This window comes from Anser cygnoides, chromosome 3, assembly GCF_040182565.1.
Source record: "Anser cygnoides isolate HZ-2024a breed goose chromosome 3, Taihu_goose_T2T_genome, whole genome shotgun sequence".
NCBI lineage: Eukaryota > Metazoa > Chordata > Aves > Anseriformes > Anatidae > Anser > Anser cygnoides.
Window position 1 is genome coordinate 59,858,497 of NC_089875.1, and position 27,735 is coordinate 59,886,231.

Genomic DNA, 27,735 nt, shown 5'->3' on the forward strand with positions numbered 1-27,735 from the left:
GCTAGGGCTTACCGCTTAAAGTTTAGTTTTCAAGGCGGTGATACATCTGTTAGTGGTTTAATGCACCATTCATTCCATGAAGTTGGTATGTGTGTTGGGCTCATCCCTCCTGCATGAAAATTAGTGGAAAAATTTCTTTATTAATTTTATCCTTTTATTCATTTCATTTACTCATTTACTTTATTGCTTGTGGCAGTATCTGTGTGAGGTGGCAAGTCAGCGTCATCCCTGTTTCCGAGGATGTGGGAGCTGAGGCAGCGGGTTAATATTAACTCCTCCAAGGTGAACTCACAAGTGTGCCACGGAGCACGGCCTCCCCAGCCTACTACCAGCCAGGCTCGTAAAGAACCGATACTGCAGCATGCACACACCTGCTGCGTGCGCAGCTCTTAGCCAACTCGAACACTTTCAGAAGTTTTTCTACCAAGGTAGTTTTAGTTTGGTAGTGGTGGTGTTTTGGGGGGTGTGGGCGTTGACTGCTGGATTGGCAAAGTTGGAGGCTAAAGGCCTTTGTCTGTTTGGGTAGTGACTACAACATGAATTTTCTCAGACTGTCCCATCTTTTTCTTCTCAATGTGGAAAAGACAACCTTCAGAGAAGCCCACTTCGCTCACGCTTTCAGCCCTAGGAGAGCTACCACCAGAGCCAGTTGTGCTGACAGTTTTTGTGCCTTGCAAAGTGTTCTATAAAAACCGGGTTGAGACAACATGCTGAATTTCATGGAAGCCACTGGCTTTGTCTCCAGTGAAGATGAGTTTGGGGTTATTGCTGACCTGCTGCAAACTCTGAGCAATGCAGATGCATGTTCCTTGAGGCATCCCCTCATGGCACTGATTTTTGATGCCTGGCCACCTTATCAGCATGACCACAGGGAAGGTGAAGGGAGGGTGAAAGGCAGCCATCATTTATGGATTGTTTGTTACTGGTTTTGAATAACTGTGCCTACATACTGGAGATCAGGGCTTGACGACAGCCATCAAGCGCTTGTTTTCAGGAAGGAGAAATGCTTCGGGCTGGGGGAGGATCCAGTAACAAAGAGCAACCCTGGACTTGGGACACATTGTAGCCCATGGTGGAAAAGGGAGTTTGAAAAAGCGAGGAGTTTCCCAAGCTGTCCAAAGTAGCCAGGAAGATGGCAGAACACCAGGTACAGGACCTGACCTTGAAATGTAGATGACAGCTGCTGCCTGCGGCTCGTGAGCCAGCGTGAGATGCCAAAGAGGCCTCAGGATCAATCTGTGTCCCTGGCCAAACTTGAAAGCATCACCTTCTCCTGTGCAAATGCACAGTAGTTCCTCTTCCCGCTTGCAAAAGCACTTCCTACATCCTAAAAAAGATCAACACCACACTAAAAACCAAGTGACCACCTTCTGTGTGTGCTCTTGGATGGCAGCGCTGCTGGAGTCATGCTGGGCTCACCCTCAGAGTGTGTCCACCAAGTGCGCATCTAACAGGGTTTTAATGATGAATGTGTAATGGTAAAGTGCTAAGGGGGATACTTTTGTGTGTGTGACTTTTTAAAATACTAAATAGCATTGTCAGATGTGTCATGTTAAATATCACAAAAGTCCTTAAATCAGGTGACTCTCAAGGCCTACAGCAGCTAACAACAACTTGGGTAGCCCAGTTTATAGCACATAACGATGGTACCTTAAGTTCCTGGCTCGGAGTTTGTATGTAGAAGATGAGATTTAAGCTGTCACCTGAAAGTTTGTTTATAATTTCTGCTGCACTGCCCAAAGCACGTTCCTCCTGAACAGCAGTACCCGCTTTCCTTAGGATGAGGCCTACAAGTCAGAAAGTGGCAATTTGAAGTCTTTGCTGTGTGAAAACAGGGTGATACATGAATGAGCAGTCACCTTGTTGCCAGAGTTTTGATGCCAGGGATATTTTTTGTGTGAGGTGCTTGATGGGATCAATGCAGAAGCAGAGGAGCCTTCCCCACCACGCTGCCATGGCATGGGGGTCCTCTGTCCCTTTGGCACAGGTGAGCCCATCAGAAGGCCTCTCGGACAAGCAGCTGCTGGAAAGTCCTTGCACTTTTGGTGTCAAACCCACATTGTGATTGCCAGTTCTGTGGAACTGGAAAATAGTGATAAAACACCAGTAGCAGTGTGTTCAGACACTGATGGGGGCACTTTGCTTATGCTCTTTTCTGCCTGGCACTGAGTCTCGGCGTTGTGGTGAAGCTTGGAGCAAAGTTCCTGTGGAGCGTTTGCTTTTTACGCTGCAGAGGCCAGATCCTGCTGCAGCTTTGGGGTCAGGCCGAGACCCCCGCTGCTGGCATTTTTCTCTTTCCTGAGGAAAAATCCTTCGCATTGTTAACCCGAGGCAGTTTCCTAAGCTTGCTTTGTGAGGCAGGGCTTGCTTCTTGAGTCTTAACAGTGTGAAGGGCATGCCCTGCTGAGCACATTGACTCGCTGCTTAGCATTTTCCCTTTAACTGCTGCAAAATTGCAGTTCCTTCCTAGGAAGGACAGCCGTGGACCTTGATATTTATTTTTTAGGGCGTGGGGATATAACATGCACGGCAAAAAGTTGGGCTGTTTCATATCTCTGTGCTCGAGCTTCATTTGACGAATAACAGGTTCTCCATTAGGCAGAAATAACTTGATTTTGTTTTCCATGTATCTGGTCCGGGTTGACGCTAATAAGAATAAATTGGGAGCGCTGCTGAATGAAATCCAATATGTGAAATGACCGGGCTGCTGCAGTCACTGCGATTGCCTGGGGCCGGGGGGGGAGCAGCGTGTCTGGAGGGGGAGACACTGCGGGGCCGAGGGGCGGAGGGGAGCGGCTCCCCTTCCCCTCCTCTCCTTTCCCCTCCCTTTTTCTCCCTTCCCTTCCCCTCCCCGCCCCGCTGGGGCTGTGGCGAGCAGAGCGCTGGGCTTGGCCCTTGCTGGGGTGGGGTGGCAGGGTTGGGCAGAAGCACTGCGCCGTCAGCCAGGGAGCTGTGGGCCCGAGCCAGTGGGAATGGCATTAGGGGTTGGGGGTTAATTATTTTTTTTAATTTTCTTTTTTTTTTTTTCTCCCCTCACATTTTGTGTGTTGAAGCTGGCGGTCGTCAGCCCGCTGGATTGCATCCGAGGGGGAGAAATTGGGGCGAAGGGCTTGTCAGTGGTTTTGTGCACCATAGGAGGTGTAAAGTTGTAGCTGAAGGGGAGTAAAAGGGAGAAGGCTGGAGGAGAGAAACTTGGAGCACAGGGGCTGAGCGGGACCAGGCTGAGAAGCGGTCACCTTTCCGCACCTCCGACTTTTTATGGGATTTAAACTGCAGGATTGCAGCCGAACGCCTTGAAAATGGTGGTTTTCATCAACAAAAAGCTTACATCTCTCGTGAAACTTTTCAAGAGAAAGAGTAAGTAGCCGTGCATGCTTGCTGTCCTTCGGGGAAGGAGCCCGGCAGGGGAGCGCAGCTCAGGCTTTCGCACTGCCCTACGGCCGCTGCTGCCGCTCCGTTGAGGATGTGGGGAAATGGCCTGGGACGGCTGCCGCGGGCCGCTGTGCCACTGCCACCTCCTCTGCCCTTCTGCGGGTGCGGTGGCATCCACCTGCCAGCTCCAGGTTGCGATGGGGCAGGTTTGCCTCTGGTTAGCGAGAGCAGGCACAGACCGGCTGCATCTGTCCCTTACTGCAGCCAGTGCGAGGGGACGGGGTGCGGGACCAAGGCGTCCTGAAGGTGAGGAGAGCGATGGGCGTTCTTCAGAAAGCTTCTCTGAGGTCCCTGAAAACAAGTGAGGAAGTTTATCTGAGAACCTCCCACCACCCTCAAGTCCTTTTAAGACAACACAGGCATTGAGCACTGTGTCATAGGTATGCCTTAAGCTTCACAACTTTATGTTCTTTGATGTGAGTACAGATTATTTCCATCTGAACCGATCCTGGCGGATGGGCTGTGGTGTTAGAGGAGAATCCCTTTTTCAGGTGACAGGAGGCTGTTGCCTTGGCGTTGCTTCCTGACGCACCTCCTCTGCTACCCCGGAGGCACGGCACAAACTTCAGCAAGGATGCTGCGGGCCGTGAGCCGCACACATCCACCTGCGGTGTGGAAACAAGGGGAGATGCAGAGTTGGTAGCAAGGGCAGCACGTTGGGGCCAAGCCGGCAGAGCAGGTGCCTGGGAGGCAGCACAGCTGTAGTGGTTTTTTCTTCTCTCTCTTTTTTTTTTCTTTCTTTTTTTTTTTTTTTCCTGCTTTGGAGAGCTGAGCAAGGATATGCAGCTTGCTGGCCGCAAGCCAAACGCTGCCTGGGGGATCATAAAATATGACCCCCAACTGCCCTTTTCCTGTTTATTGCGGGGCGGAGGGATACGGCCATTCAACTGTAAAAGTTTTTATTGATGATAAACTTTAAACGAAAGGTAATGGCTGTCTCTTGGGAAGCATAAATGATAAACAAATCTTAGACTTATGCACTTTGGCTGATTCATTACCGACTGTCTGTAGGGAACTTTGAACTTGAGCAGCGTCAGCATGTTACTTTCATGTGTATACTGGCAGGGAAGATGTGGCCAATGCAACCCCTCTTTAGTGCTCTCCTGCTCCAAGTAGTATTTCCCCAGTGAGTTACTGCTGTCCAAACCTGCTTTCCACTCATGGAAATGTAAAGTAGCTGATTTGTTGGCTTCGGCTGAATTTTGGTTCCTGGTTTGTATGTGTGTGAGGTCAGAGAAGGTTATTTCACAGTACAAATGAACCTGTCGTAATCTCTCATGACGACTGTCACATTCTCAGGGTCACCCTTGAGCAAGGGGAAGCTCCCGGCAGGATCAGGGGACAGGAAAACTGATTTCATCTGCCGAGACTGGGAGCTAGAGGGGGCAAACAGTTGCAAGTTTACAATAAATGCATCAGCAAATATGAATGCAGGAGGAGAGAAAGGTGTTTCCTACACACCACAGGAGAATGCATTTCGACTAGAAATGAGAGGAGGGCTTTTAAACTGCCATGGAAGCAAGGTTCTAGAGAGCATTTGGACTGTAGACTATAGTGGACCTAAGCCTGTGGTGAAAAACAATCTATTTGTAGTAAAAAACAATTCTGTGATTCTGTGAAAGCAATCTTTTTGGTTTCAAGAGGATGCGTGGCAAACTTACATATGGGGTTACATGCTACAGCTACCTACAGCAGCGTTTAGTTTCCTTCTTTTTGTCTCTCTCTGCAGCTGTTTCCAACTTAGACGAAGAGAGCAGATGGACTGTCCATTACACTGCTCCGTGGCACCAGCAGGAAAATGTGTTCCTGCCTTCCTCAAGACCACCTTGCGTGGAGGACCTGCACCGACAAGCCAAGCTGAACCTCAAGTCAGTACTGAGAGGTAAGATGCTGCTACAGGCGCTAGTGTATCCTAAAGCGATGGTGGTTTTTGCAAGTCTTTGCAATCCAAGTTGTAGGCTTCAGAAGAAACTTGTTTGGTTTGGCTACAGCACACCAGGAACACTGAGCGGGGTTTACCACTAGAGATAAAGGGAAAATACTTTTGCTGTCAAGAAACAAGGAAGTCTGTTACCTGGTAGAGCACTCTAGAGTAGAAAAATAGAAAACCTGGTGGGTTTTGGCCGTTCCTGTTTAGTCTTTGGAGTGCTTCAAAAACGGTGCCTTCCATTTCAGTAAGTCCTGAATTATTCCATTTATGTATTAGTTTAAGTAGCAAATCAGAGGTATGTCATTCAGCGACTTTCTTTGTTGCTGTACAGTCTCATTTCTGGGAATGTGGCTCTTTGTGAAAAGTTGGAAAAGGTGTTGAGTGAAAAGAAAAGAAATGGTGAACAGAGCACTCACAAGGACTCTTTCAGTAGTATAACTGCTTTCTTGCAGAAGGGTGCAGAGTTTTTCTGAGGACCAGTTTCTGCCCTTATTACTCAGGGTGTACCCCTACACTCCAGAGTGACATGCACTGAGTTGTGTTAGTGCAGTGGGCAGGCACCAAGCAGAGAGGACTGTGAAACAGCTGTTGCTGGGCCAAAAGGAGAGCTTGAAATTACAGCATATTGTCCGTGTTCTGGAAATTGTTAGCAGGGTTTTCTTTACATTGGTTATTTTGCAAAGGGGATTAACCTGCAAAGGCCCAGCTTATTTTGAGTCCCTTTTTGTTTCAACAGGAACCACAGGCACTTGATACCCCACAGAGTTAACTTGATTTAAAAGAGTGGTGTATTTTTGTTTGTTTAATACTGCATTTCTGCTTTATAAACATGCAGAAAACTTCATTTTATATGTCTTGAGTGGAGAAGTGTTTGGCTGTCATGTTTTATTTCTCTTGCTGTTTCTCCAGTTAATTGATTTTCACCATCTCTTACTAGGTGCCTTTCATTATCATTTAATAGGGTAGTCTTGACAGCCAGGGTTATTAGCTCACACATGGCTCAGTGATAGCCTATGTCTTCCTCTGTACTTATATTGGATTAATACATTTGTGCAGTGCTTTAGCCTTGAAATGTTTACTGTTCCCTTACAGGCACGCTTACCAGTTCTTTCAAAAAGAAAAAAAAAGATATTTGCCTGTTTTAGATTAAAATAATACTGTCTATATTTAGCGTTTTGTAAGCCTTAACTACTTGTTCTTATATTTTTCTATTCTTTGCTTGGTTCCATTATCAAAGAAAAATCCACAGGCTAAAATGCTCTTCTGATTATCTTGTGTTTTATTGGAAATATAACCACTGCATCTTCTATTTCAATAAATTTATATCTAATCTATTTGTGTGAAACTGATTATCATATGCTGCTTCCCCCAGCTTACACACCTAAAGTTATTTCTTTCTGCTGGGACTTTTCTCTAGAGCTGCTTCTCTTTATAAAAAACAACAACAACAAACTATTCAGTACTACGACAATTTACCAATTAGACATTTGTGGTAAATAAAACTTGCATATACGCATGATGTGGGACTCCTCGTTAATGAAATTTCATGCTTTCAGGAAAGTAATTGAGAGAGAGAGACAAAACTACTATGATGCCTTCAGCAGACCTCCAGCTGCTGGCATAGTCAGCAAAACTCTGCTCTTATTTATTTAATTACTTTTTACCTCAAGCTCTTTCCCTGGCCATGTTTCTTCCTTACAAGCAGTTCCTCACTGTGGCCTGTAGCTGTCCTCGGTAGCTACAGCATGAATTTAACACCATTTTCAGTAATTTCATTACTGCCTGCAGGGGCTCCGAGCAGTAAGGGAGGCATTGCCTGAAGTTTTATCAGCTTTACTCTTCAACAAGCACTGTGAAATCAGGAGGACACCAGTGCTTCTGAGCACATTTGGAGGATTAGGTTAAAAGTTCTCTGCCCAGAGTTGAGTTTCATTTAGCATAGGGGTGTTGTAGAAATTGTTGTGTAGTTGTGACTACTACTGAACTATTTTTCCACCTGCTGTTTCAGAAAAGACAATTTTTTTCAAAGCTGCTTAATGGATAGGAAGTAAATTGCCTAGTGCTATGTGATTATAGCACAGAAGGCTGGAAGGAAAAGTAATGGTCCATAGCAAGTTGATTGCAGGCTATTATTTTGTTACTGCGTTCATTGCTGCCCCAGTGAATGAGAGAAGTTAAGTATAAAACTTGTGTTACCAATAGTAATTCACTTGTAGAGCATAACATTAATTTAAACCACCTCTAAAGATATTTAATGTATAATTTTTTTTTCAAAATAATTCAGGCAAGATATTCCTTTCTGTCAAGGTGTTCTTATTCATCTAGTTTCACCCACCTAATACTAACCAGATAAAATCCTGAGTAGCTTTTAAAATAACGGAAGGTCAAACCTATTTGTGCTGGTACAATTTTAAGAAATCAGCAAATTTTGCCAGCATGGGTGTAGCTAAAAACAAACAACCTAATTTTCGAGGAAAAAAAAAACACACAACCAAGTGCTCTCTGCTCTGTGATCTCAGTGTACTCTTCAAACCTTTAGCAGAAGCAGTGTTGCATTTGGAGGAGGAGGAAGAGATTTTTCTTTATTTTTTGTGCAATTTATTACTTTATAATATATATATTTCTCTATATTGAAATGTCCTCTGCTTATTGCACTGTGAAACTGCATGCAGCTTGTGATCATAGATGTTACATGGAGGGATTCTGTTGGATTTTTGTACCTATGAACTAGACTTTTTCACTCTTTCAAAATCAAGGGACCATGCTGAGCTCTTTCTTTACAAAACTACTTTCAAGTATAAATGGTGAGATATTGCATTCAAATTTCTTCACAACTGAGGTAAAGCTATTTATTATTTAGGCATGCAGGTGCTTGGTTGCCATCTTAAGTTTTTTTTTATAAACAAAACAAACAAAAAAACCCCACAATATTTTCTAGTAATCTGAATTAGAAAATGAAGCACCTGGAAGTTGGGAAGTTTGTGATGCACGTTATTTGTTTCTATTCTCACGAATCGGGGTGGCTTTATTAGACTTTCTATTAAAATGTAAAGTTGTTTCTGACTAAAATCAGTGGCTTGGAAATGTTGAACTCAGGCTGCATGACTACTAGAAACTATTTTTAAATGAACGTCTTTAATGTCACTTTAAAGTCTCAGTGGCTGAGCTGCTAGAGCAGAAGAGCTAATTGAGCTGCACTTCATTGGCATGGTACCATTGCAATATGATTTAAAATGCAGTTTACTAAATGATGCAGTTCTTTGCTGGTGGTGGTAGCTCCCATTATTTTAAATGTTTTGTTTCCAGCGGATAAAACAGGCTCTCCCTTTCTCTGGGGAAGCAGCCAGCACCTTGGATCGCCCAGCGGAGCAGATGGGGCGACACATTGGATGTCAAGCGTGGGCCATCCAAGGCACCTGTTCCCCTGCCCTCAGGGCCAAGCTGCTCTAACAGGCCTTTCCTGAGAGCCTGCTTGAAGTGGGCTCTTGCTCATGCTTCCACGGTCACCTTCTGTTCCCAGGATATAACTGTTCAGGTGGGAACAACACGATATTGGCCCTCGAGGAGTTTTGTGCGGCTCTGTGCCACTCTTTCCTTCTAGGGGGAAGTGGGGGTGAAGAAGATGGGTGGTGAGAAAGAGCTAAGGCTCTGCATGGTGTCTGGACCCCAAAACTACCTCTTTGCACTGCGTGCCTTCAGCTTCCAAGGCTGAAGGACTGCTTGACTTTTTTACTCTTGTGTTGCCGATGTCTACGGAGTGGTTGCACTGGCATTGAGAGTCCGCTGTGTACACTTACTGCAGTGTATCCTACAGCTTTTTTGGCCTGTGAGGCCAAAGGTTAAGTGGGTGTTTCACCAGAGTCAGGATGGTGGCACCATCAACCAGCCCCTGTCAGTGTGCACTGACAGATCTGTCTTGTTGCTCTGAAGCTTTTTAGTACTTAAAGTATCGTGGACTGAAGTGTAGACCAGTTGCTCACCTGAACTCGCTTTGCTCTGCATATTTTTTGAACCATCCTGTGCTCTCCATGAAATGTGGATATAACTCAGCTGGAGTAATAGGAGGCAGTGGGCATATGTGGCCTGACTTCCAAGGGGCCAAGGAATCTTCCAGTTCCAGCAACTGGCACTGTAGGGTCCTGAAAACAGATCAGACTCTCAGCTGATGGCCTGTTCCTCAAGGGTCTTGTGAAGCTCTTTCTGCTCAGTTCAAGTTGCAGGTAGGGGATAATGTTTTGGTGCACACCGCTGTTTATTGCCTGGGCTGGCTGTCATTTCCAGTGGAGTTAAGATGGCAGGTCTGTACTGAGAAATTTACACCTGTAAAGAGTGTGAACAGTTGGATATGCTTTCATACTATTTTTTTCAAACTATAGCTGTAGAGGATTCTTGCACAAGTGTCTGTATTTTGTGCCTTTCCCCCGCCCCCCGGCGTAATTGTGTTGATTCAAACTACGTATATAGTATAGGGCTTGTTGTTCCAATGTCTGTGATGATTCATTTATTATCTCATCTTCAGAAGAGCTGGATTTGGCTGAGAGTGGCTTCTGTTTAGCTTTGTTGGCCAAATTCAAGGAATGTATTTAAGCAGCAGTGATTGGAACACTTGATTTGTTTTCTAGGAGACATCTGGTTAGCATTGTCAAATAAAACCGGATTTAAGTAGTTACTCATAAAGCCTCTATTATGTCTTGCTGCAAGACCCTCCAGACAGGTACGTGTTTACCCTTTGTCTTCTGAGGGCATCTGCCAGATCACTGCTCAGATGAGCAATATTAGGGTCAGCCCTACTAGTCAGTAATCCTGCTTAGAAGATTATGGACTTAAAATAATCTTATGTTTCATTAAAGAGCTGCAGAGTAGTGGGGAACCACTGGTCTAGTTCAGGTTCAGAGGGATATTAAGATGTGAGTTCCGTAGCAAATGGAAACCTTAATGAAATAAAAGACCATTAAAGGCTAGGGGTAGACCATATTTTCTGGAAAGGCCTTGGAGCTGTAAAATAAAATTAAAAAAAAAAAAGAGAAATCAACTTATTCCTAATTATTTTAGTTTCAGCAGTTAGTGCCAGTGGTTCTGTCCAAGTACCCTGTATTTTTTTTTTTTTTTTTTTTTTTTTTTTTTTTTACTGTTTCTGAATTAATTCACAGTACGTCTGTTGATGGTTTTGGCGAGGCTCCATACTCTAGCCACCCTTTCTAACAGGGAATTTAAGGGGGGAAGTTTTTTTTTTTTTTAAAGGAATATTCAAATGAAAACTAAGCAGAATTTGATTGGGAGTCTACAGTTCATGTATTTGAATGCTGCTCTTGTGCTGAAAAAAAATGAGTTACTTGGGAGGATTTAGATTCCCTATTTTTAGGTTTAGTTATGTAGTGCAGTGTTGAGTGTATAAAAACATACAGGGTTGTTATACATAGATTGATTGCATGGTGTCATACATACATGATGAAGTGAAACCATTTCTAGTAAAAGGGTTAAGAAGTCTAAAATTTGTTTCAAAACACTAATGATAATATTTTCTTAAACCAGATTAACGTGTTTTCTTAGTATTTTCTGATGGAAGTCAGAGTCAGTAGGAAGATTTGATTGAAAGATTATTGAACCTCACCCTGTTTCAAATCTGTGCCTTCAGTGGAGAGAAAAAATCTGAAGTGTTACTGTCTGGTATAATTGTTTCAGTGGTAGGTAAGCAACTTCCATCACAAGGAATAACAGACTTTCAGTTGATTTCCAGTTTGTGTTTTTATCTCCTTCTTCTCTTAGATTGGGTTGTTATAAATGCTTGTTTGCTGCATTTTAGGTCGCTTTAAGCTGAACATTAAGTGTCCTAGGAGAAAAAACATCAGAAATTCCCTTTGTCTTTTTACATCATCTCTGTTCAGTAGTCTTAAGAAACAACAAATATCCATAAAAATGCCAGAGAAAAAGTGTAGAGAATGTTTTTTAATGCCAGCATCAAACATGCAAAAGGAAGCAAATAGAAACTGTTAAACTTAAGACATCTTGTCACCAGTAAATGTAGTGGTGTAACACTCATGCAGAAATTTAAATTAACTCAAGACAAACGGTGATAACTATTTTGAGCACTCCCCAATGACAGCTTGTTAACAAATATAATCTGTAATGGCTGTTGCATTTTGGTGCCTTTAGATAGGTTTTCTGTATGGCTAAGTCATACCAACCACCTGGGGAGCTATGGGTGGGATTACATTTATTTGTCTTTGAAAAGCTTCAGAAAAAGAAATAAAGAAATGATCAGAATGTTTGTATTTACTTAAAACTCTAGAAGTATTTTCATATTTCAGAGGTCCTTTTAATTTGGATCCTTACTGAAGGCTTGCACCTGATCTGGACTCTTGGGAAAAAAAAAAATCAAACTGCATGCCTCCTTTACTTAAATGTTGCACTTCATGCACCATCCTTGTGCATTTACACAGCTGAGCCCTGAAGCAGCCTGGGGAGACTGGTCTGGAGGGGTGGGCTTCCTAGCCTGACTGGGTGGCCTGCTGTCATGTCAGGACACCCCTCCCAGTGTAAAACAGGGCACTTGTGCATTGGAGAGGATAGACCTAACATAAGTACATTTGATTGCTTTCAGTTAGATTTATTTGAAGTATCCATTCAGCAGACTTCTCCATTGCAGGAGAAGGCTCCATTAGGGTTATCTTTATCCTGTGCAGCCCAAAACATCTTTGTTTCTGGGAACTTAGCATAGATCTGTCATTAAATCTACCTGTGAAGCTGGGCTTGGGCACTTGTGCAAGAGGGAACACACTTAGCAGTGTTTGAGTCTTGGAAAAGTCTGGTAGACTTGGTAGACTTTCTTTTTACTCAACAAATAAGAAGGCCTTGTAATAAATAATTAACTTTAGGCAATAGGTTTAAAGCCTGCAGCTTCATACAATACTTGTGAGTGAAAGAAGTCTGTTGGGTACCAGTGTTGATTTTCTCTAGGGTTGTTTTATGCTTTTGTATATGTACTTGTATATATATGCAGCCAGGCTCTTTTCAGTGTCGCCCAGTGCCAGGACAAGAGGCTATGAGCACAAACGGGAGCACAGGAGGTCCCATATGAACATCAGGCAGTACTTCTGTACTGTGCAAGTGATAGAGCGCTGGCACAGATTGCACAGAGAGGTGGTGGAGTCTCGCTCCTTGGAGATCTTCAAAAGCCACGTGGGTGTGCTCCTGGGCAACCCACTCTGGCTGTCCCTGCTTGAGTAGAGGGTTGGACCAGATGGCCTGCATAGGTCCCTGCCATCCTCAGCCATTCTGTGATTCTGTAAAAATACAAATCTAGAAATAGCACTATCAAATTACATTTTGGGGAAAGAGATGTGAATAATAGGGAAGGCAGCTGGACTGGCAAATGCTGGTATTAGCCAAAGCATCTAGATAGAACTGTTAGGCAGAAATTTTTTCAGCTGATCTGGCATGGTAGTATATATCTGTTGAAATTCCTGACCCATTAAAACGGGAGTCTGAACAAACCAGCACACTGGATATATCACAGCTGAAGTTCATGAACTTGCGTTACAGTTAGAATTGGTCACAGCTCAGTTGTTACACAAGTGCATCGTTGCTGTGGCTTTACAGCATATTTTAAAGCTTTGATATAGAAGCACTCCCTGTGATACTCAAGTTCTGCAGATGATATGGGGATTTATACATTTAAGAGAAATGGGATTTGATCCAAGCTGAATGAATTTTTGGGAGGAATATAAAGTAGTAGAGGCAAGCTGTCTGCCTCATTTAGATTTACGGACAAAAATAGATGCTGCATTGGAATTAAACTGAGCTGTTTTTTTAAAGTCATATTTAGCACGAGATCTTTGTTGAAAACCAGATTGCTTTTGTACAGCTCTGCATTTATACAACCTGTTTCATCCACGCAAAGAGAGTTGTGCATTCTTATTCCTGGTTTGTAAATGAGGGACACGTAAAGAGTGAAAGCCAGGGACTTTAGCTAGCTTTACTAACCAGAAAAGACCTTTGAACTAGGGTGTCTCATTTTAATTACAGTTCCAGGACAGATCATTCTCAGCAAGCTCTTTATCTTGAAAAGTTATCTCCTGGAATTTCCCATTAACTGTGCTTCACGGGCAGTCCAGAATCCTTGTCCCTGTCCTGCAGTTTAGAAAGTAGGCAGGGAGGCAGCTACGCCCTCTAAAGGGGACCCAGTTTGGTAGAGTATGTTCCAGTATAACACTGGTGTGACCAGTCCCCCACAAAAGGTAGCTGTGCCCATTACATTTAAGGCAGCAGCCTTTTTGCCTAATAGAGCTTGCCACCAGTAAGCTGGATATTCGGCTGGTGCTCATCTCACCCTTAAATAATTTTAAATCCTATCTACTGAAAAATCCTTTCAGGCATTTTACTTTAAGCAACCATTGGATAACAAGCACACAGTTCTCAGAAGTGGAGATGTTGAAATCCCTGTTACATTCTTCTGCTCCTAGTGAGAGAGATGTCTGCGGTGTTGTACCAGGCGCTGGTTGTTAGTTGTGTGGAAAGGACACGAATTAAAGCAGCTCGGGTTCTTCCTTTAGCTGGCTTTGTCCCAGGGTGCCTGAATGTGCCCATGTGCTGCAGGCAGAGGGTATATACCCCCTACGACTCAGCATTTAGGAGGTCCATCTGTGAAATTTAGATGGTGTCATGTCTGTCTACGGATGTACAGCTCTTGCCTGGATCTAACCTGAGGAGATTTGCTTGGACAGCAGAATTCCCATGTCTGGAAGTCAGGTCTTCTGACACCCGGTCCTGTCCCTCACAAACCCGTGAGGTCTTAGTTGTCTCACCTCAACTGGAAAAACAAATTCAAAATGTGCCTGAAGTAAATTAAACTTACATGCGGTCATTTATCAACCTTAACACAAAAAGTTCTTCTAAATCAGAAAGCAGTGATATATGACATTAATGTGTTTATTAAAGAGCAGTGTGATATATAAAGTAATGTGTTGTTTTTTAAAAGTTTGCTTTCACAAGACAATTTTCACTCTCTTGGAAAAGTGTACTTATGTAAGACAAACGTATGCTGTACTGTAGTCTGTCTGTATTTATAAGACAGTGTTTGTAGTTGACTTAGAGGAAGGAGGTTTCTGTGTATTTACAGAAGAAGGGAATGACTGCAATGCCTAAAGCAAAAAAGGAAAAAAAAAAATCTGACCTGAGGGAGTAGTTTTCCTGTGATATGTGCAGTGAATAGATAAACGTATTTTAATACGCTAGTCAGCAGATTTGTTTCTGTAGGTGACAGTTTAGCTGACTCTTGCAGATAGTAGCCTCTCTCTACAAAAAAAAACAAAAAACCCACCCACTGTAAAACACAAGTTACAACATGAAGGGCTCTGCCAAGAAGTCACCCTGAATGTAGTGGAGATAATTTTTCAAGCATGCAGACGCAGCTGTCAGCGTGTCGCTTGCCCGCCCTTGCTTACAGTGGGACAGCCCAGAACGGTGCACATGCTGCCTGCTCCCCTTTCACCCTCCACACCGCCGCCTTCCCCTTTCCGCGGCTGGGTGCGTGGTGCATCTCCTCCTCCATGAAACTGCCCCGATCCATCCAGCATTTTCTCTTTGGCTTTTAACAACCGGTTCCCAGGCCCTCTTCCTTGGGCATGAGGCAAGCTCAGGTGTTTCTGGGCTGTTCTGTCCTTGCTTTCACGCGTTCATCACTCAACCCAACCAATGACTACCTACGTAGCTACTTGCTTCAAGCAAGTCAGAGCTATTTAGATGTCTGAATAACTTTGATGCCATATATGTACATTGTGAATATCACGTTAGTTTAATGTTCAAGACAACAGTGGTTGCTAATAAATACTTAGAAACGCAGACAGGTGGATTTATTTTCGTTAAACTCTTTAATTGTGACAGCATGTGTGTTCGTGTGGATGTAGACACCTACAGAGCTTATGGTCTGATCCTGCAACAGTCACGTGAGCCGTATTTACACGCGTAATCTCATTAGGACTAATTTAGTAAGTGACAGCTACAAGTTCAGGCCTGAGGCTTCAGGGACTGGGCCCGGCTGTGGTGGCAGGAAGCTGTGGCCCTGCGCTATGGCTGGGGCTGCGCCACGCAGAGAGGGCCCAGGCCTTTCACCCTGCTGCCAGAAGAGCAGTTTTCTGAAGAAGCGTCTGAAAAAATGACACTCAGCTTTGAACAGTTACAATAAAAAGAAATAACTTTACAGATATATTAGGGTTGTTTTCAGAAGCTGTCTCCCTCTGACCAGTTCTGTTGCTGGCAGGGCAGTGAGTTTTGCTTTGTGTAAATTTCCAAGATACTGTGACTAGTTTTCGTGGAAAATTTCTGCAAGTATGAAATGTTACCAAAGGAGAAGAAAAGGCCCAGCACCTCCAGTCCTCTCCCAAAAAACCCAGTCTTTCTTGCATCATGGAGCAATACGCTGTGTGTGTCTGACTGAGCAGACAAGGTATTCGTTAATCCCGGTTTTCCACAGTAATACCGTGTCAAACGAATGGGTGAGGTGTCTGAGCTGTGCCTTCTGTTCACTCAGGTGATTTGTGACTCAAATTCTCGTGTAAGAATATGGTTTCAAATTGTTTGAAAAGCAGTAAATAGCTCACGTATGCGAGACTTGCTACTGTGTGTTATCAGCTCAGGGTCAAACGGAATTAAATGTGAGTTCCTAGTGTAAATTGAAGAGATCTTCAGGATTGAGAGGCCTTGGTGGTATTTTGTGCCCTTGGCTTGACTGCATGCCACAGAGGCCACAAGGGTTTACGTGGAGAGTTTGAGTTATTCAGCTGGAGTCTGACCTTCAGACCTTGCCCTACAGAAGTATTGCCAAAAATAGTAAAACATAAGAATTAATAAAGCTCGCTAAGCTGCACAACAGCACTGAATCCAGTGTTCATGGTTCAAAATTCTTGCACAGGATTGCACTCAGCTATATTGCCTGTAAATTGCCCTTTTTGGAGAGAGAACTGCAATTAGCTCACGTATTGTTGGTGAGAAGCATCCCTAGCGTGCTGGTGTCTTATACCGGGATTTAGTGAACTCTGCAGTAATGAAAGGCCGAGCAGACATATGAGGGGTTGATTACATGGCAGCAACTCAGATGTAATGGTATGGGCACTGACAGCTTTAACACATTTTCTCCTGTCATGCATCCCCTGAATATCCTATCTACCATGCTCTAACAACTGTGACAGTGATGAGGGAGTCTTTAAAAGGTTTTAAACCACATTTCCCACACACTTTCTTCATGCCTAACTAAAACCACCCTGTGAACGGCAAAACTCAACCTCAGGCAAAATTTTCTTCTCTAGGAAAGGTTTAATTTAGTCACATAAGTGGGGATAAATTATATTATAACATAATATGACTGCAGTCATTTTAAAGCAATGCTTATAATACAGAAGTTTTGACATTTAATATATCACTGGTATAGAAGGAAAAGCGCAAGACCTAACTTAAGACTCTACCTAATCAGAAAAACACTTGAAAGGCAGCAGAAGTCTGTGCACAGCACGTCTCTGCACTTAGCCCCAGAAGCTAATAAAGGGGGAAAAAACAGGGACGTAGTTCAGCCTTTATGCCATGGCACCACCCATTGCAGTTGCCAAGGCAGAGGCCTTTCCTAGTCCTCCTGGGCGAATGGCCGCTGTTTGTGTAACAAAACCGGTTCATCAGGGGCACAACAGTATTATTGCACAGTTCAGATCCGTGCACAATAATGCAGCACACAGGGCATATTTTGAGCTTGCTGTGCATGTGCTGCTGAGTTGATCTCAGGCAGATGTATCCTCAGGAATCACTGTTTGCGTCCTGCCTGATGCAGTCTCCCGTGTTTTGCCCTGGCAATTTTTAGGCAGAAATTATGGAAAGCCTGTACACATTTCTGTGTATTAGATAATGTGAGTGATGGCAGCCCTGCCATGGGATACAAGACTGTGCATATCCCTGGCTCAGCTAGCACTAATATACTGTCACATTCTTAAAACCAAAGATTATTAATAACCAGAACTGACTCTCTTCTTTTGTTACCTGTTCAGACATCTCTGAAATAGCATGCTTATTTGTAGGAACTTTTTCACTAACTCAGTGTCTAGTGCTTCTCTCTGTTTGCATAATGGAGCTGCGGGATGAGGACAAGGTATTGCTCTGGGAAAAAGGATCCATGTCTGGAACTTTTTTTGGAGTACTTCTTTCAGGTTTATATATATATATATACACATTTATTTATTTATATACACCAAACCTTTAGCTGAAAAATAGAAAGCTGATTGCTTGCAGATGACCGTGTGCACCTTATGAGAGTGGTCAGTTGGTGTGTGTGCTCCCCAGCTAGCACAATTTTCATATAGAAGCTACTACCCTTGGTGTGGCAGTGACAGTAGCTTCAGTTAGGGGCACTGATTAATTCACCTCATGTTGTGCTTCTGGGCTGTTGGAACATGAAGTAAAAGATACCTGCCTGAAACTTCTGATGAGGTGGCCTCAGGTGCTGTCTAGAGCATGTGTTTCTTGCTGTGCTGTGAAATGCACTGTGACACTGAATAAATAAAAAAGCTGTTCTTTGGGACAAGTCACCTTTCTGTTGGTGTGTTTCAGCAATTTGCAGCAATTCTCTTGGCTTCTGCAGCCACATCCCTACAATAGCTTCTGATGTTACTTGCATCTTGTGTTGTGGACTAACAAAGGTTGTGAGCTTGATTAACTGTTTTATTGTCAATTCACTCATTGAACTTGCTGTGGTCTTGAGACATTCAGTGTTGCCTTCTTCAGGAGTTCAGGAAGCTCTTTGGGCTTCATGAAGTACACTATTCATCATCTTCATCGCCTTGGTTAAGAGAATAAATAAGGTTAAGCAGCTAATACCAGAGCATGCTCCATAAAAGCCTGTGGCTCTTGGGGCATCCATCCAGTGATGCCTGGTGTTGGAGAGTCACAGAAGTGGTCAGTAAGGACCCGAGGCCTCATCCCAGCTGTGAGAGGAAAAATAAGTTCACTCCCATGTACCTCTTAGGTTTCCTTCGTGTTGGTTTGTGGTGATGAGTGACTGATCTGAAGGCAAAACTTGTGGTGCCGAAGTTGACAGCTCAGTGCATTAGCCCCTGCTGCAAGTTCATGCAAGTCTTCGTGCCATTTCGTCCTGCCCCAGGCCACTTACCACTGCTCCTTTGTAGCTCAAACCAACAAACCGGCCTGTCAGGGTGCTCACATTTGTGAGCGTTAAGAGCTGGGTCTTGCTGATCCAATGCCAGGTTTGAGGGGGTAGAAGAATTTGTTTTACTGCGGTTGCTGGCAGCCTTTTCTCACCCCCCTCTGAAGCACGGCAGCTGTTTGCCAGATGCATGCACTGTCAACACGCTCACACATGCCAGACAGGTAAGCGGGGTTACTGACCCTCTGCTGCCCAGCTGTAGTAACTGATGGGGATCTCAGAACCCACCACCACCACTGTGGTCCTTGAACTGAGGGACAAGTGACAGGTTCATGCCATACAGCCCTTTTTGACCCCATGCTGAAGCATGCGATAGGCCAGGACATATGTCTGGCTCCGATGGAAATGGCTAATTATCAAATCGCATACTTGCACTCCTGTGCATGTGCACATGCAGGGAAATCCACCTCGATTAAATCATCACAGAGCTGTGGTTGCTCGAGGTCAGTTAAACCACCACCGTGGAGTCCTACAGACCTCGGTCTCAGAAGCATATGGATGTAACAGAGAAAATATATGCTGAAGGTGCAAGTCGTAACTCCAGTTAATCATTTGGCAAGCAGAAGACTCTAAAATGTTTCCCTCAAAATAAACATTGCATATTTTCCATTTTAAGAGGTATTAAAAAGATCAAGGTAGGGAGACAGATGATACAGTCACAGAAAATCTTTCTCCAGCAAGTGATGACAAAAGCACTTTGTGTTATGCCTATATATTGTGCAGAAATTTCAGTTCCTTAGATAGAAATATAACAAATACTTATTTTTCTTTTTGCTTTCCTCATCTTTCAACAGATTCAGATATCTGTCTCTGGAAATGTAAAATTAACAGTTTGACTGGGCTGATGAGTTTGGTTGCCGCATCTTGAACATTTATTTTTTCCTTATGCTCTGGCGTCTGTTGTTCTTTAGCACAGTCGCACTGAATATCAATTAGGAGACGGGAGGATGGTTATGGAAAACTTGGTGGGGGGATGAGGTGCTGACTGGTATTTTGGCCGTGTTGAGCAGGCATGCACGGTTGTTCTGAATTCTTTCTGAACTTTGAATACTCTTTGCTTATCAACTTAAGCGAGCTCTGCAGTGACATGAGATTTTGAGATCCCTGTACTTTACGTTCCTCTCCAAAATCACAATAAATGGTCTATTCTGCAGGCACGAGGACAAGACAAGTGGTCAGTGCCAAAGTTATTTAGCAGATGGTGCTTGAGTAGCGAGCAACATCATCATTTCAAGTGCAAAGCGCATAATGGGTGTCTACCGGCCTGGCAAACGAGACCCTGGTGTTACACGCTTGCTTCCGTCTCCCATCCTGCAAGATGCTGCCATCTGTCAAGACACCGAGCCAGATCTCACTTAAAAAAACCAACAAATAAATCAATTTCTCTCTTCTTTCCAAAGCTCTTCCCATCTCTTGATTTAAATAAAAGCCACGTGTATACACGCTATGTGTGGGCGTACATACATAATACATATAGAGAGGTAAAAATATATATAAAAAAATGAGAAATACAACTTTTGTTTCATTACTTGGGACAGGCAATGCTAATGCATGGTAAATACTGTCAGTAAAATGTACGTATGTAAGCGCATTGTACACAAAGTGTAAACGGGGTGGCTCTGGTAATACAGTGATTTCATCTTTCCCTGTCTTTTGGCAGAGTGTGACAAGCTGCGGAGGGATGGCTACCGGAGCTCTCAGTATTACTCTCAGGGCCCCACCTTCTCCTCATCCTCCAGTGCAATCTGTGGAAATTACCAGGATGATTATGAAGAAATTGAACAAAAGGTAATGGTGGTGGGCAAAGTAATGGAAAGAATATGTCTGCTGCAGTTTAATTGCCTGCAATATTATTCAAATGAGGTGGGATTTCTAGAAGGTCATAAAGATGCTTGTTCCTTTGAATTGCAGTAGTGTTAGGTCCTCTAACTTCCCTAGTCTCTTAAAATTCCAGTTCTACTCATGCATTTATGTAAAGTCATCATATGGCATGATAAAGATGAGAGAGGCAGAATGAGTTTGGTAATGTTCTGGGGGGAGAGCCCAGTAAGGGTAACTGTTTTGCAACTAATATGTGTTTATATTCAAGTACCAGGGAGCACTGTTAACCATCCGACAGTGTACTCAATCTGAAATAACTGCACATGCACACTTTGAATTGCTTTTCTAATACAGACAGGCAGTTTCATCAGGTAGGCTTTGTCCTGTTGGATAACAACTGCTTGTGTAAAGGCATCCAGAAGAATGAAGGAGGGCCCAATAAGCTGGGTTTACCTTCTCTGTTTCAGTTTGCTTCATGTTCATATGCCCACTTCTCAACTCCCTGTATACTTAGCTTACTTAGTTTAGAAAATAAACAAATAAAGAGAGGAAGAAGGGACAGCTGAGCAAAAATCCTAAGAAGGTTGCAGAAGTGTCTTGTATACATCAATTTATATCTTTATATATTTTATACTTCAATTACAAAACTTTTAAGTTGTGTTCATGTTCTAAAGAGGAAAGGAAGTTTTGCTCCCCTGTCCTTACCTTATTCTGTTGTGCCTATGAGGTCCAAAAGAAAAGCTATGGCTAACTTTGGTGCTGTGGGCTAAGATCGTAGTACTGGGGTAGACAGAAAGATGTTCTGGAGCCTGGAAGTCCAATGCTGGAGCTGAAATGCTCAAGCTCTTGGCATTTTCAAGATAGATATTCTAGAATACTTTGCCACAAAATGTTGCTTGAAGAGTGGGAGGATATCCTTAATTGTAGCAGAGTATAATATTTTTGAGCTGTTACTAAGCCATAGGTGCTTTTGTGTAGTATGGACCAAATAATTCTGTCTGTGTGTAAAGTGTGGAGATCCTGAGAACTCAGTTTAAAGGGTACAGTGTTTTCAGTTCTATCCTCCATGCTTTTTAAGCACATAACAAAAATTGTTGTGGAATATGTACATTCTCTCATCCAGGTTTTGATTGCTTTATATCTGTGTATTGGCAGGGAGTATTGTTGCATCCTCTTGAGCTCTTTGCGGTGTTTACTAGCAGCAAACAGAATGTAAAGCATGTTAGTACTGTGGGAGGTATTATAATAACAATTTGCAAAACCTTACTGAAACCAGTGGAATTACGATTTTCACTGGTGAAAAAGTATTAACTGTTTGTGGCTGTTAAGGTACTGCATATATATCTCTCTGCATACATATATAACCAACTTGCCTTAGCCGGTGCTGTGCAGCATGTGGCCCAGCTGCACGTGTAAAACAAATGTAACATTAAAAATAATGTAAATACAGTATTTTTAACCATTCACATGAGAACATATTAGCATGGGTGAGGCCTCTTCGAGACTAAGAACTGTCATCCTTATGTGGCTAAGGATTTCATGGTATGTTAATGAAACATGTTACTAACAATTTCTGTTTATTCTGAAAACTTTTTAGTATAACAAGTTGTGCTTCAAGGAAAGGTTAGCACTTCCATTTCAAATTAGAATAGTTTCCCTGAAATATTTTTAGCTGAAAGTAGGATTCAGAGCACTAGAGAAAGAGGGTGGCCAAACTGACATTCTTGGATGTTGCTGTTTATCTCAAAACCTTAACCTTAACCCTGTCACTCTTATTTGCAGCTTAGGAAGATGCTGATCCTTGTAAACTGCAGCATGATACTGCCTTTTTGTTGTAAAACTCTGTGTTTTGTGGTGTTCTTTGACTAGTATCTTTTTTTAATTGGCTTTACATTATGTAAGGGAGTAAAATTTTACTTTTTTTTAAATAAATGAGCATTTAACAGATCTCTGAAGCTGAATTATAATTCCACTGGTAAAATGCCAAGTGCTTCTAATAAATCTTATGCCTTGAGACAGTCATCTTTCAGGCGTCAGAAGAGTTCTTCAGTAACAATGTGGAGCTGAGGTCACCAAAATCCCATGATTCAAAATGTGAACTCCTTACCGCTCGATGAAAGCTTTGTGGCTTTGTTGTCTGTTCAAAGCAAGAAAGCCAACATTTAAATTCTGTGCATGCAGCACTTGCAAGCTGAAATTTGAGAATAGCAGAATAAAGAATAGCTATTTACTGTTTGTAAATTTACTTCTAAGTTGACGTATTTGCCAACTTGCAGAAAAACTATGTTTTACTGCGTGGTAGTTCCACAAAGGAAACTGTCTTTCCCTTTTATCTACTTTATTATTATTATTATTATTTTTTTTAAGTTTATCATAGCCAGATATTGCACTTGTCTGTCTTCACTGGAGACATAATTTGAAACCATGGTTTAGATCACACAGAGAAGACCTAGATCTACAAACAGTCTCTTGTTTTGTGGAGGTGGGTGTTTATCACCAGAGGGTAATATTCATACTACAAAACACATGGTTTGCTGTGATTCTAAGAAAATGTTTAAGAGAAGCAGAACATTTGCTGTTGCGAAGCAAAACCACTAGGGATAAGCAACCCGACCCAAAACCAAGCCAACATAAGTAGAAAACACGAAAATCTGAATTCTCTGAGTGTTAGTATATATAAAACAAAGTCCTTGGAACTACCCTTTTACTCTTAGGTTGATTCCTGTAGGTGGTATTGATGGAGCATAGACCAAGCCCCACATCAGTGTATTTCTGCTGATCCTAATTGAGTTTGTTGGCAATTAAATTGGTTTATCTGGATTTTACATCTCAGTACAGCAACTAGTGTCTTCCTTTGTCGTCTCTTACATGCCACTGTTGGTGACACTAGCTGGGAAGTATTCCTGTCCTTCATACTGGTCTGTTTTCCTAGTGCCAAGGATGTATTGAGATGTCACTTTAACTCTAGTTCCCTAATATTCTGATATGTATACATTGTGTATTTTAAGTATATTTGTCTTTTGTGTGTGTGTGGTTTTTTTTTTCCTCATTCTTCTCTCTTTCCCCTTTTATTACTCATTATCTCTGTTTCTTTTTGTCTCACTCAACAGTCTAGTCTGTTAGACTGCATCTCTCAGTCTTGCATTAGCGCCTGCTGTAACTTGGTTCCCTGGAGCAACAAGGTACTTTGCCCACGAGTGGGACCATCCAGCTGTCATACTTGCAGCTTGATGTTACTTGTAGCATTTAGCACATATGCGATCTTTTTGTTCTGCTCTTAGCTTTCAGTTACTGTTACCTGCTTCTGTTTTCTATTACAAATAAAAAAAATAAAAAAAAAAAATACTGCTCAACAGAAGAATGTTATGCCAGGATTGTTTCCTATCTTTTTCATCACTATTCCTTTTTTTGTCTGCAGTCCAATATCCTTTATTTAGTTGGTTCACTGAAATTTTGTAATTACTTTTGGTCTATTAACATTTGTCTCCTTTGAAACCCCTCCTCCAGTGAAAAATGTGTTTTATTTATTTGGCTGCTTGGTTGTTTTTTTAATTAGCCAAAGAAAAACTTTCCTAATTGGAGTAGCATAGTTTTTAAATGATGAATGTGTGCTATAGAGAGTACTTGCTCCCAGACGTGCACTATATCATGTCTTCATTCCATCTATGAAAACGTTTGCATGCCAAAAACCCATGGTATTTTTCCCTAGGTCCTGTTATATGGCTTACAAACTTTTCCTTGATACAGTCTGTTAAACTTCGAGTGACAAAACATTTACTTTGCTTATTTGTGGGGCAAAAAAAGTGTACTTTTGCCACTCAGCCAAACTGTTGGATGTCTCTTTTAATATCTGCAAGAGACTGGTCAGTAATCTGAAGGGGAAACAGATGCATTGACTGTATTGGCTTGAGGGACTTGGGGAGGTCTGATCTAAAATTTTGCCGGGTGTCAAGAGGGGCTGAAGATGTTGGGTGCTGCTCCAGGTTGGAGGTGTGGATGCCTGAGAGCCCCGACAGTGGGCTCTAGCAGGCCTGGAGATACTTCAAGACAGTGGTGCCCTCAGCTGGTCTCCCTACCCCTCTGCTGCGGTTGCACATGGGTACTCTTGTAATCAGCACATGCATTTTATACTGCTTTATATTTTTTTTGAAAATGCCTCTCAGTTTACTGGTTTGAAGCAGCAGTTCAAAGCATAAAATGTCAGAGCATAAGGAAGTGAGTACAGAAACTCTCCGAACAAACAATAGAGGGTAATTCTTCACGCACCACATACTCAGTGCTGCACAGTTGCTGCAAGGGTTGTAAATGGTGAAAGTTTGTGTAGGTTCAGAAAGCAACTGGATCAGTTCTTGGGAGGAAGGGGAGTCCTTCCAATGCTGAGAGACTCTTCAGGGAAGGCAGCCACTGCATGCTTCCTCTGATTTGATTTCACGTGTGTGTGAACTGTTGGACATTATCTTAAGACAGATGCTAGGTCGGCTTTATAGAGCTCTGATCTGATGTAGGATGACTCTTACGTTTTTAATCCCATTGCAGCAGAGTAGAGGAAGAAGAAGGGAATATTTCTGCAGTGCCTGGTTAAGGGGATAACTTGGCTGACGGTCAGTAATTTCTGCTGGGGAAAAAAAAAAAAAAAAGAATCCCTTCCTTAATGAGACAGTGAAGGCTGTAAAGTGAAGGATCTAGTAGGGTGGCAAAGTTGGCTAGTGCAACTGAAGATCTGAGGGTAGAAATAACAAGTAACTGTTCTACCAAAATCTGGGGGGCTAGACTGGAGGCCTTGGTTTAGAGGGACACCAAGTCGAGCAGGACATGACTAATTCAACTTAAATGTAATTTAATGTATAGCTATAATGGGGCAGTGTTCCATAACACAGTATAAAACCACGTGGTTGAAGCAGTCACACAAAAAGTGCTGATTGGCCAAGTAACAGGAATGTAAAGATTGTTTTTGTTTTAAATTATATTTATTGTTCAGTGTGGTCCCTTTGCATTTGTAAAAAAAGGCACTTGAAGCCATCAAAGGCTGGAGAAGAAATAGGATGCTGAGGAACATTAATAGACAGATGAATTGCCATGGCTGTCATCTGCAGTGCTACGGATTTTTTCTCAGCTTTTTTTTTTTTCTGAAAAATGATAATTTTAGGAATGGTTGCAGTGGACAATGAGGTAAACGACACGCCTAGAAGTTTTAAGTTCTTTTGCTGAAAAGTAGAATTTGTGTGGTTTGAATATTCCTTGTGGAGGTCCCATCTTCTCAAACAGCATAGTATAAACCGCTAGAATAGAACAAAACTAAGAATAAACAGGGAAGAAGAGGGGACTTGAGGCAGCATGTACTGTAAGATGCACAGCATACAGTCAGCTGGGACTGCTCAAGCAGTGGGAATGTGCTGAGACTGTGAAACCATTCTGTACCTCAGTGCCTGAGCAGAGAGGGGAACAAGAAGCCAACAAGGCGGTGGAGAGGCTCCGACTGAGCCAGATAGCTCCTCTCTGTCCACAGTATGTTTATGAGCCAGTTGTCTCCTGCTTTCTCATTTCAACTTGTCCTTCAAAAATTCACGCTTCTTCCCCTTTAACGTGTGGTCGTGGAAAGATGGCTAGGTCCGAGGCTGTCACTTTCGCTTACCACCTTTCCCTATTTTCCCCTTCCCATTAAAAAGCACAAATTCCGACAGTTTTTCTGGAGGAGGTGAGTGTAGCATTCCATCTAGAAGCCGCACAGAAATTTGGCCATTTAAGTCAAACAGTAAAGTTGTTTTGAATCAGAGCCGCTATAAAAATGAGAAGAGTGCTTTCTGTGCTGCTATGAGCATAGTGTTTATGATGAGATTTGCTGAGCAGATAACATGATCTCAAAGCACTGCCTCGGCCAGTGCTATTTATCCTATAGCAGACCTCACTTAAGAAGATGTGCCTGTCTATATATGTAGCAGCAGTTTGTTGAATCTTCCTGCAGACTTCTGTGCTGTAAATCTAGGAATGTTATCTAAAACTGTGTAATTCTTGCGAAGGAATTTAAAATATATTTTTTCTCTCCCCCTAATTTCATTCCTATAAGAAAATCAGATAAGTAATTTGTGTGAACGAAGCTGAAAGTTGAGCTGCTGCTTGCCACTCTGCACAATAAAGCTGCGTACAGCTTTGCAACTGTCCTGCCCCTGAAAGGAATCTTTACATCAAAAAAGCAAGTAAACATACCACGGTCACTGTGAGTGCTTTGGAAGAAAGTTTCTAAATAGAGACAGTCACGCTTACCCAGAAACCACAGAACGTGTACCTACAGATGAAACACCGACACTTCTTCCTACACTCTAAACCACCTGCAACTATTCTGCTGACCTCGTTTGTAGAAGTACCACACCACTGTCCAACAGTAGAAAATCAGTTTTCCTGAACCAGTGCTTTGACCACAGCTGCACAGTTGGGATTTCGATAGCTTTTCATTCGTTATGTGCTCACTGGAGTCATTCCTTTCCATCTTTCTTCCTCAATTTTCTGAACTTTTAATTCTGTAAAATTTCAGATTGTGGTTCCAGGCTTTTTTGGATAGCTAGGATTCCCTTGTAGTCAGAGCTTCAGTTCTCCACTTTTTCTGTCAGTTTACATACTGTAGCAGAAGAAGTGTTCTGTTTTGGCCCGGTAGTTTCCCTGAGAAGGGAGGGCAGCAGTGTAGCCAGTATCTCTGTCACCCGACGTGCTGGAGTAGCCCCTGGTGACTGCTGGCTGACAGCTGAGACCTGGCCCAGCACTGCGGGCCGAATGTGACAGGGACTGATGCCGACACATCAGTAGGTGGCTGGAGCTCGTCCTCACCACACCTGGACTGCAAAGCTGTCTTTGCCCCCGCGCCTCGTTGGTCACCATGCAGTTGTAAAACCTGTCTGGGGGGGGCACATCCTGGAGGCAGCTTTCCCTTCTGCGGTGGCATTTCTCCCCGAGATTGCTCAAGCTAGCGAAGGTTGTTATAAATTTGAGTGATTTGAGATGGGAAAGCATTTTAGTTTGCGTGTAAGTACATATACATACGCGTGTCTGCACTGTGTATGTGTGTAAACTATGTGTGTACGCACACCCATAAAAAGATAAACATTCACATTATATTTGTATAGAAATAGTTTTAGAACCTTTTAAAAATAACACAGGCCTGAAGAAATACCGGTGTCCTCCAGGTGACTTGTACTGAAAGAATTTGGAGGAGCTTTTGCAGGGCTGAGCCCGTGCCTGCAGAGCAGCGTGGCCCCTCCACCATGAGCAGAAGGGTGCTGGCATCCCTGTGCCTGCAGGGGTTTCTCCTGGCAGAAATGTATAATTTGCTCAAAAAAAAAACAGCCCACATTTCAAAGCG

General features: G+C 42.8%; 1 protein-coding gene across 9 annotated transcripts in view; it reads left to right on the plus strand.

Annotated features, from left to right (window-relative positions):
- NHSL1 (NHS like 1) overlaps positions 1-27,735 on the plus strand; it is a 169,718-nt gene that overhangs the window by 115,837 nt on the left and 26,146 nt on the right. For 8 of the 9 annotated variants that reach the window (XM_066994234.1, XM_066994235.1, XM_066994236.1 and 5 more), the window contains exons 2-3: positions 5,162-5,314; positions 20,224-20,351. In XM_066994234.1, coding sequence (XP_066850335.1) covers positions 5,162-5,314; positions 20,224-20,351 — 281 coding nt within the window. Of the gene's footprint in view, positions 1-3,013; positions 3,358-5,161; positions 5,315-20,223; positions 20,352-27,735 lie in introns of those variants that run through there. The other variant, XM_013175535.3, reaches the window with a different exon arrangement.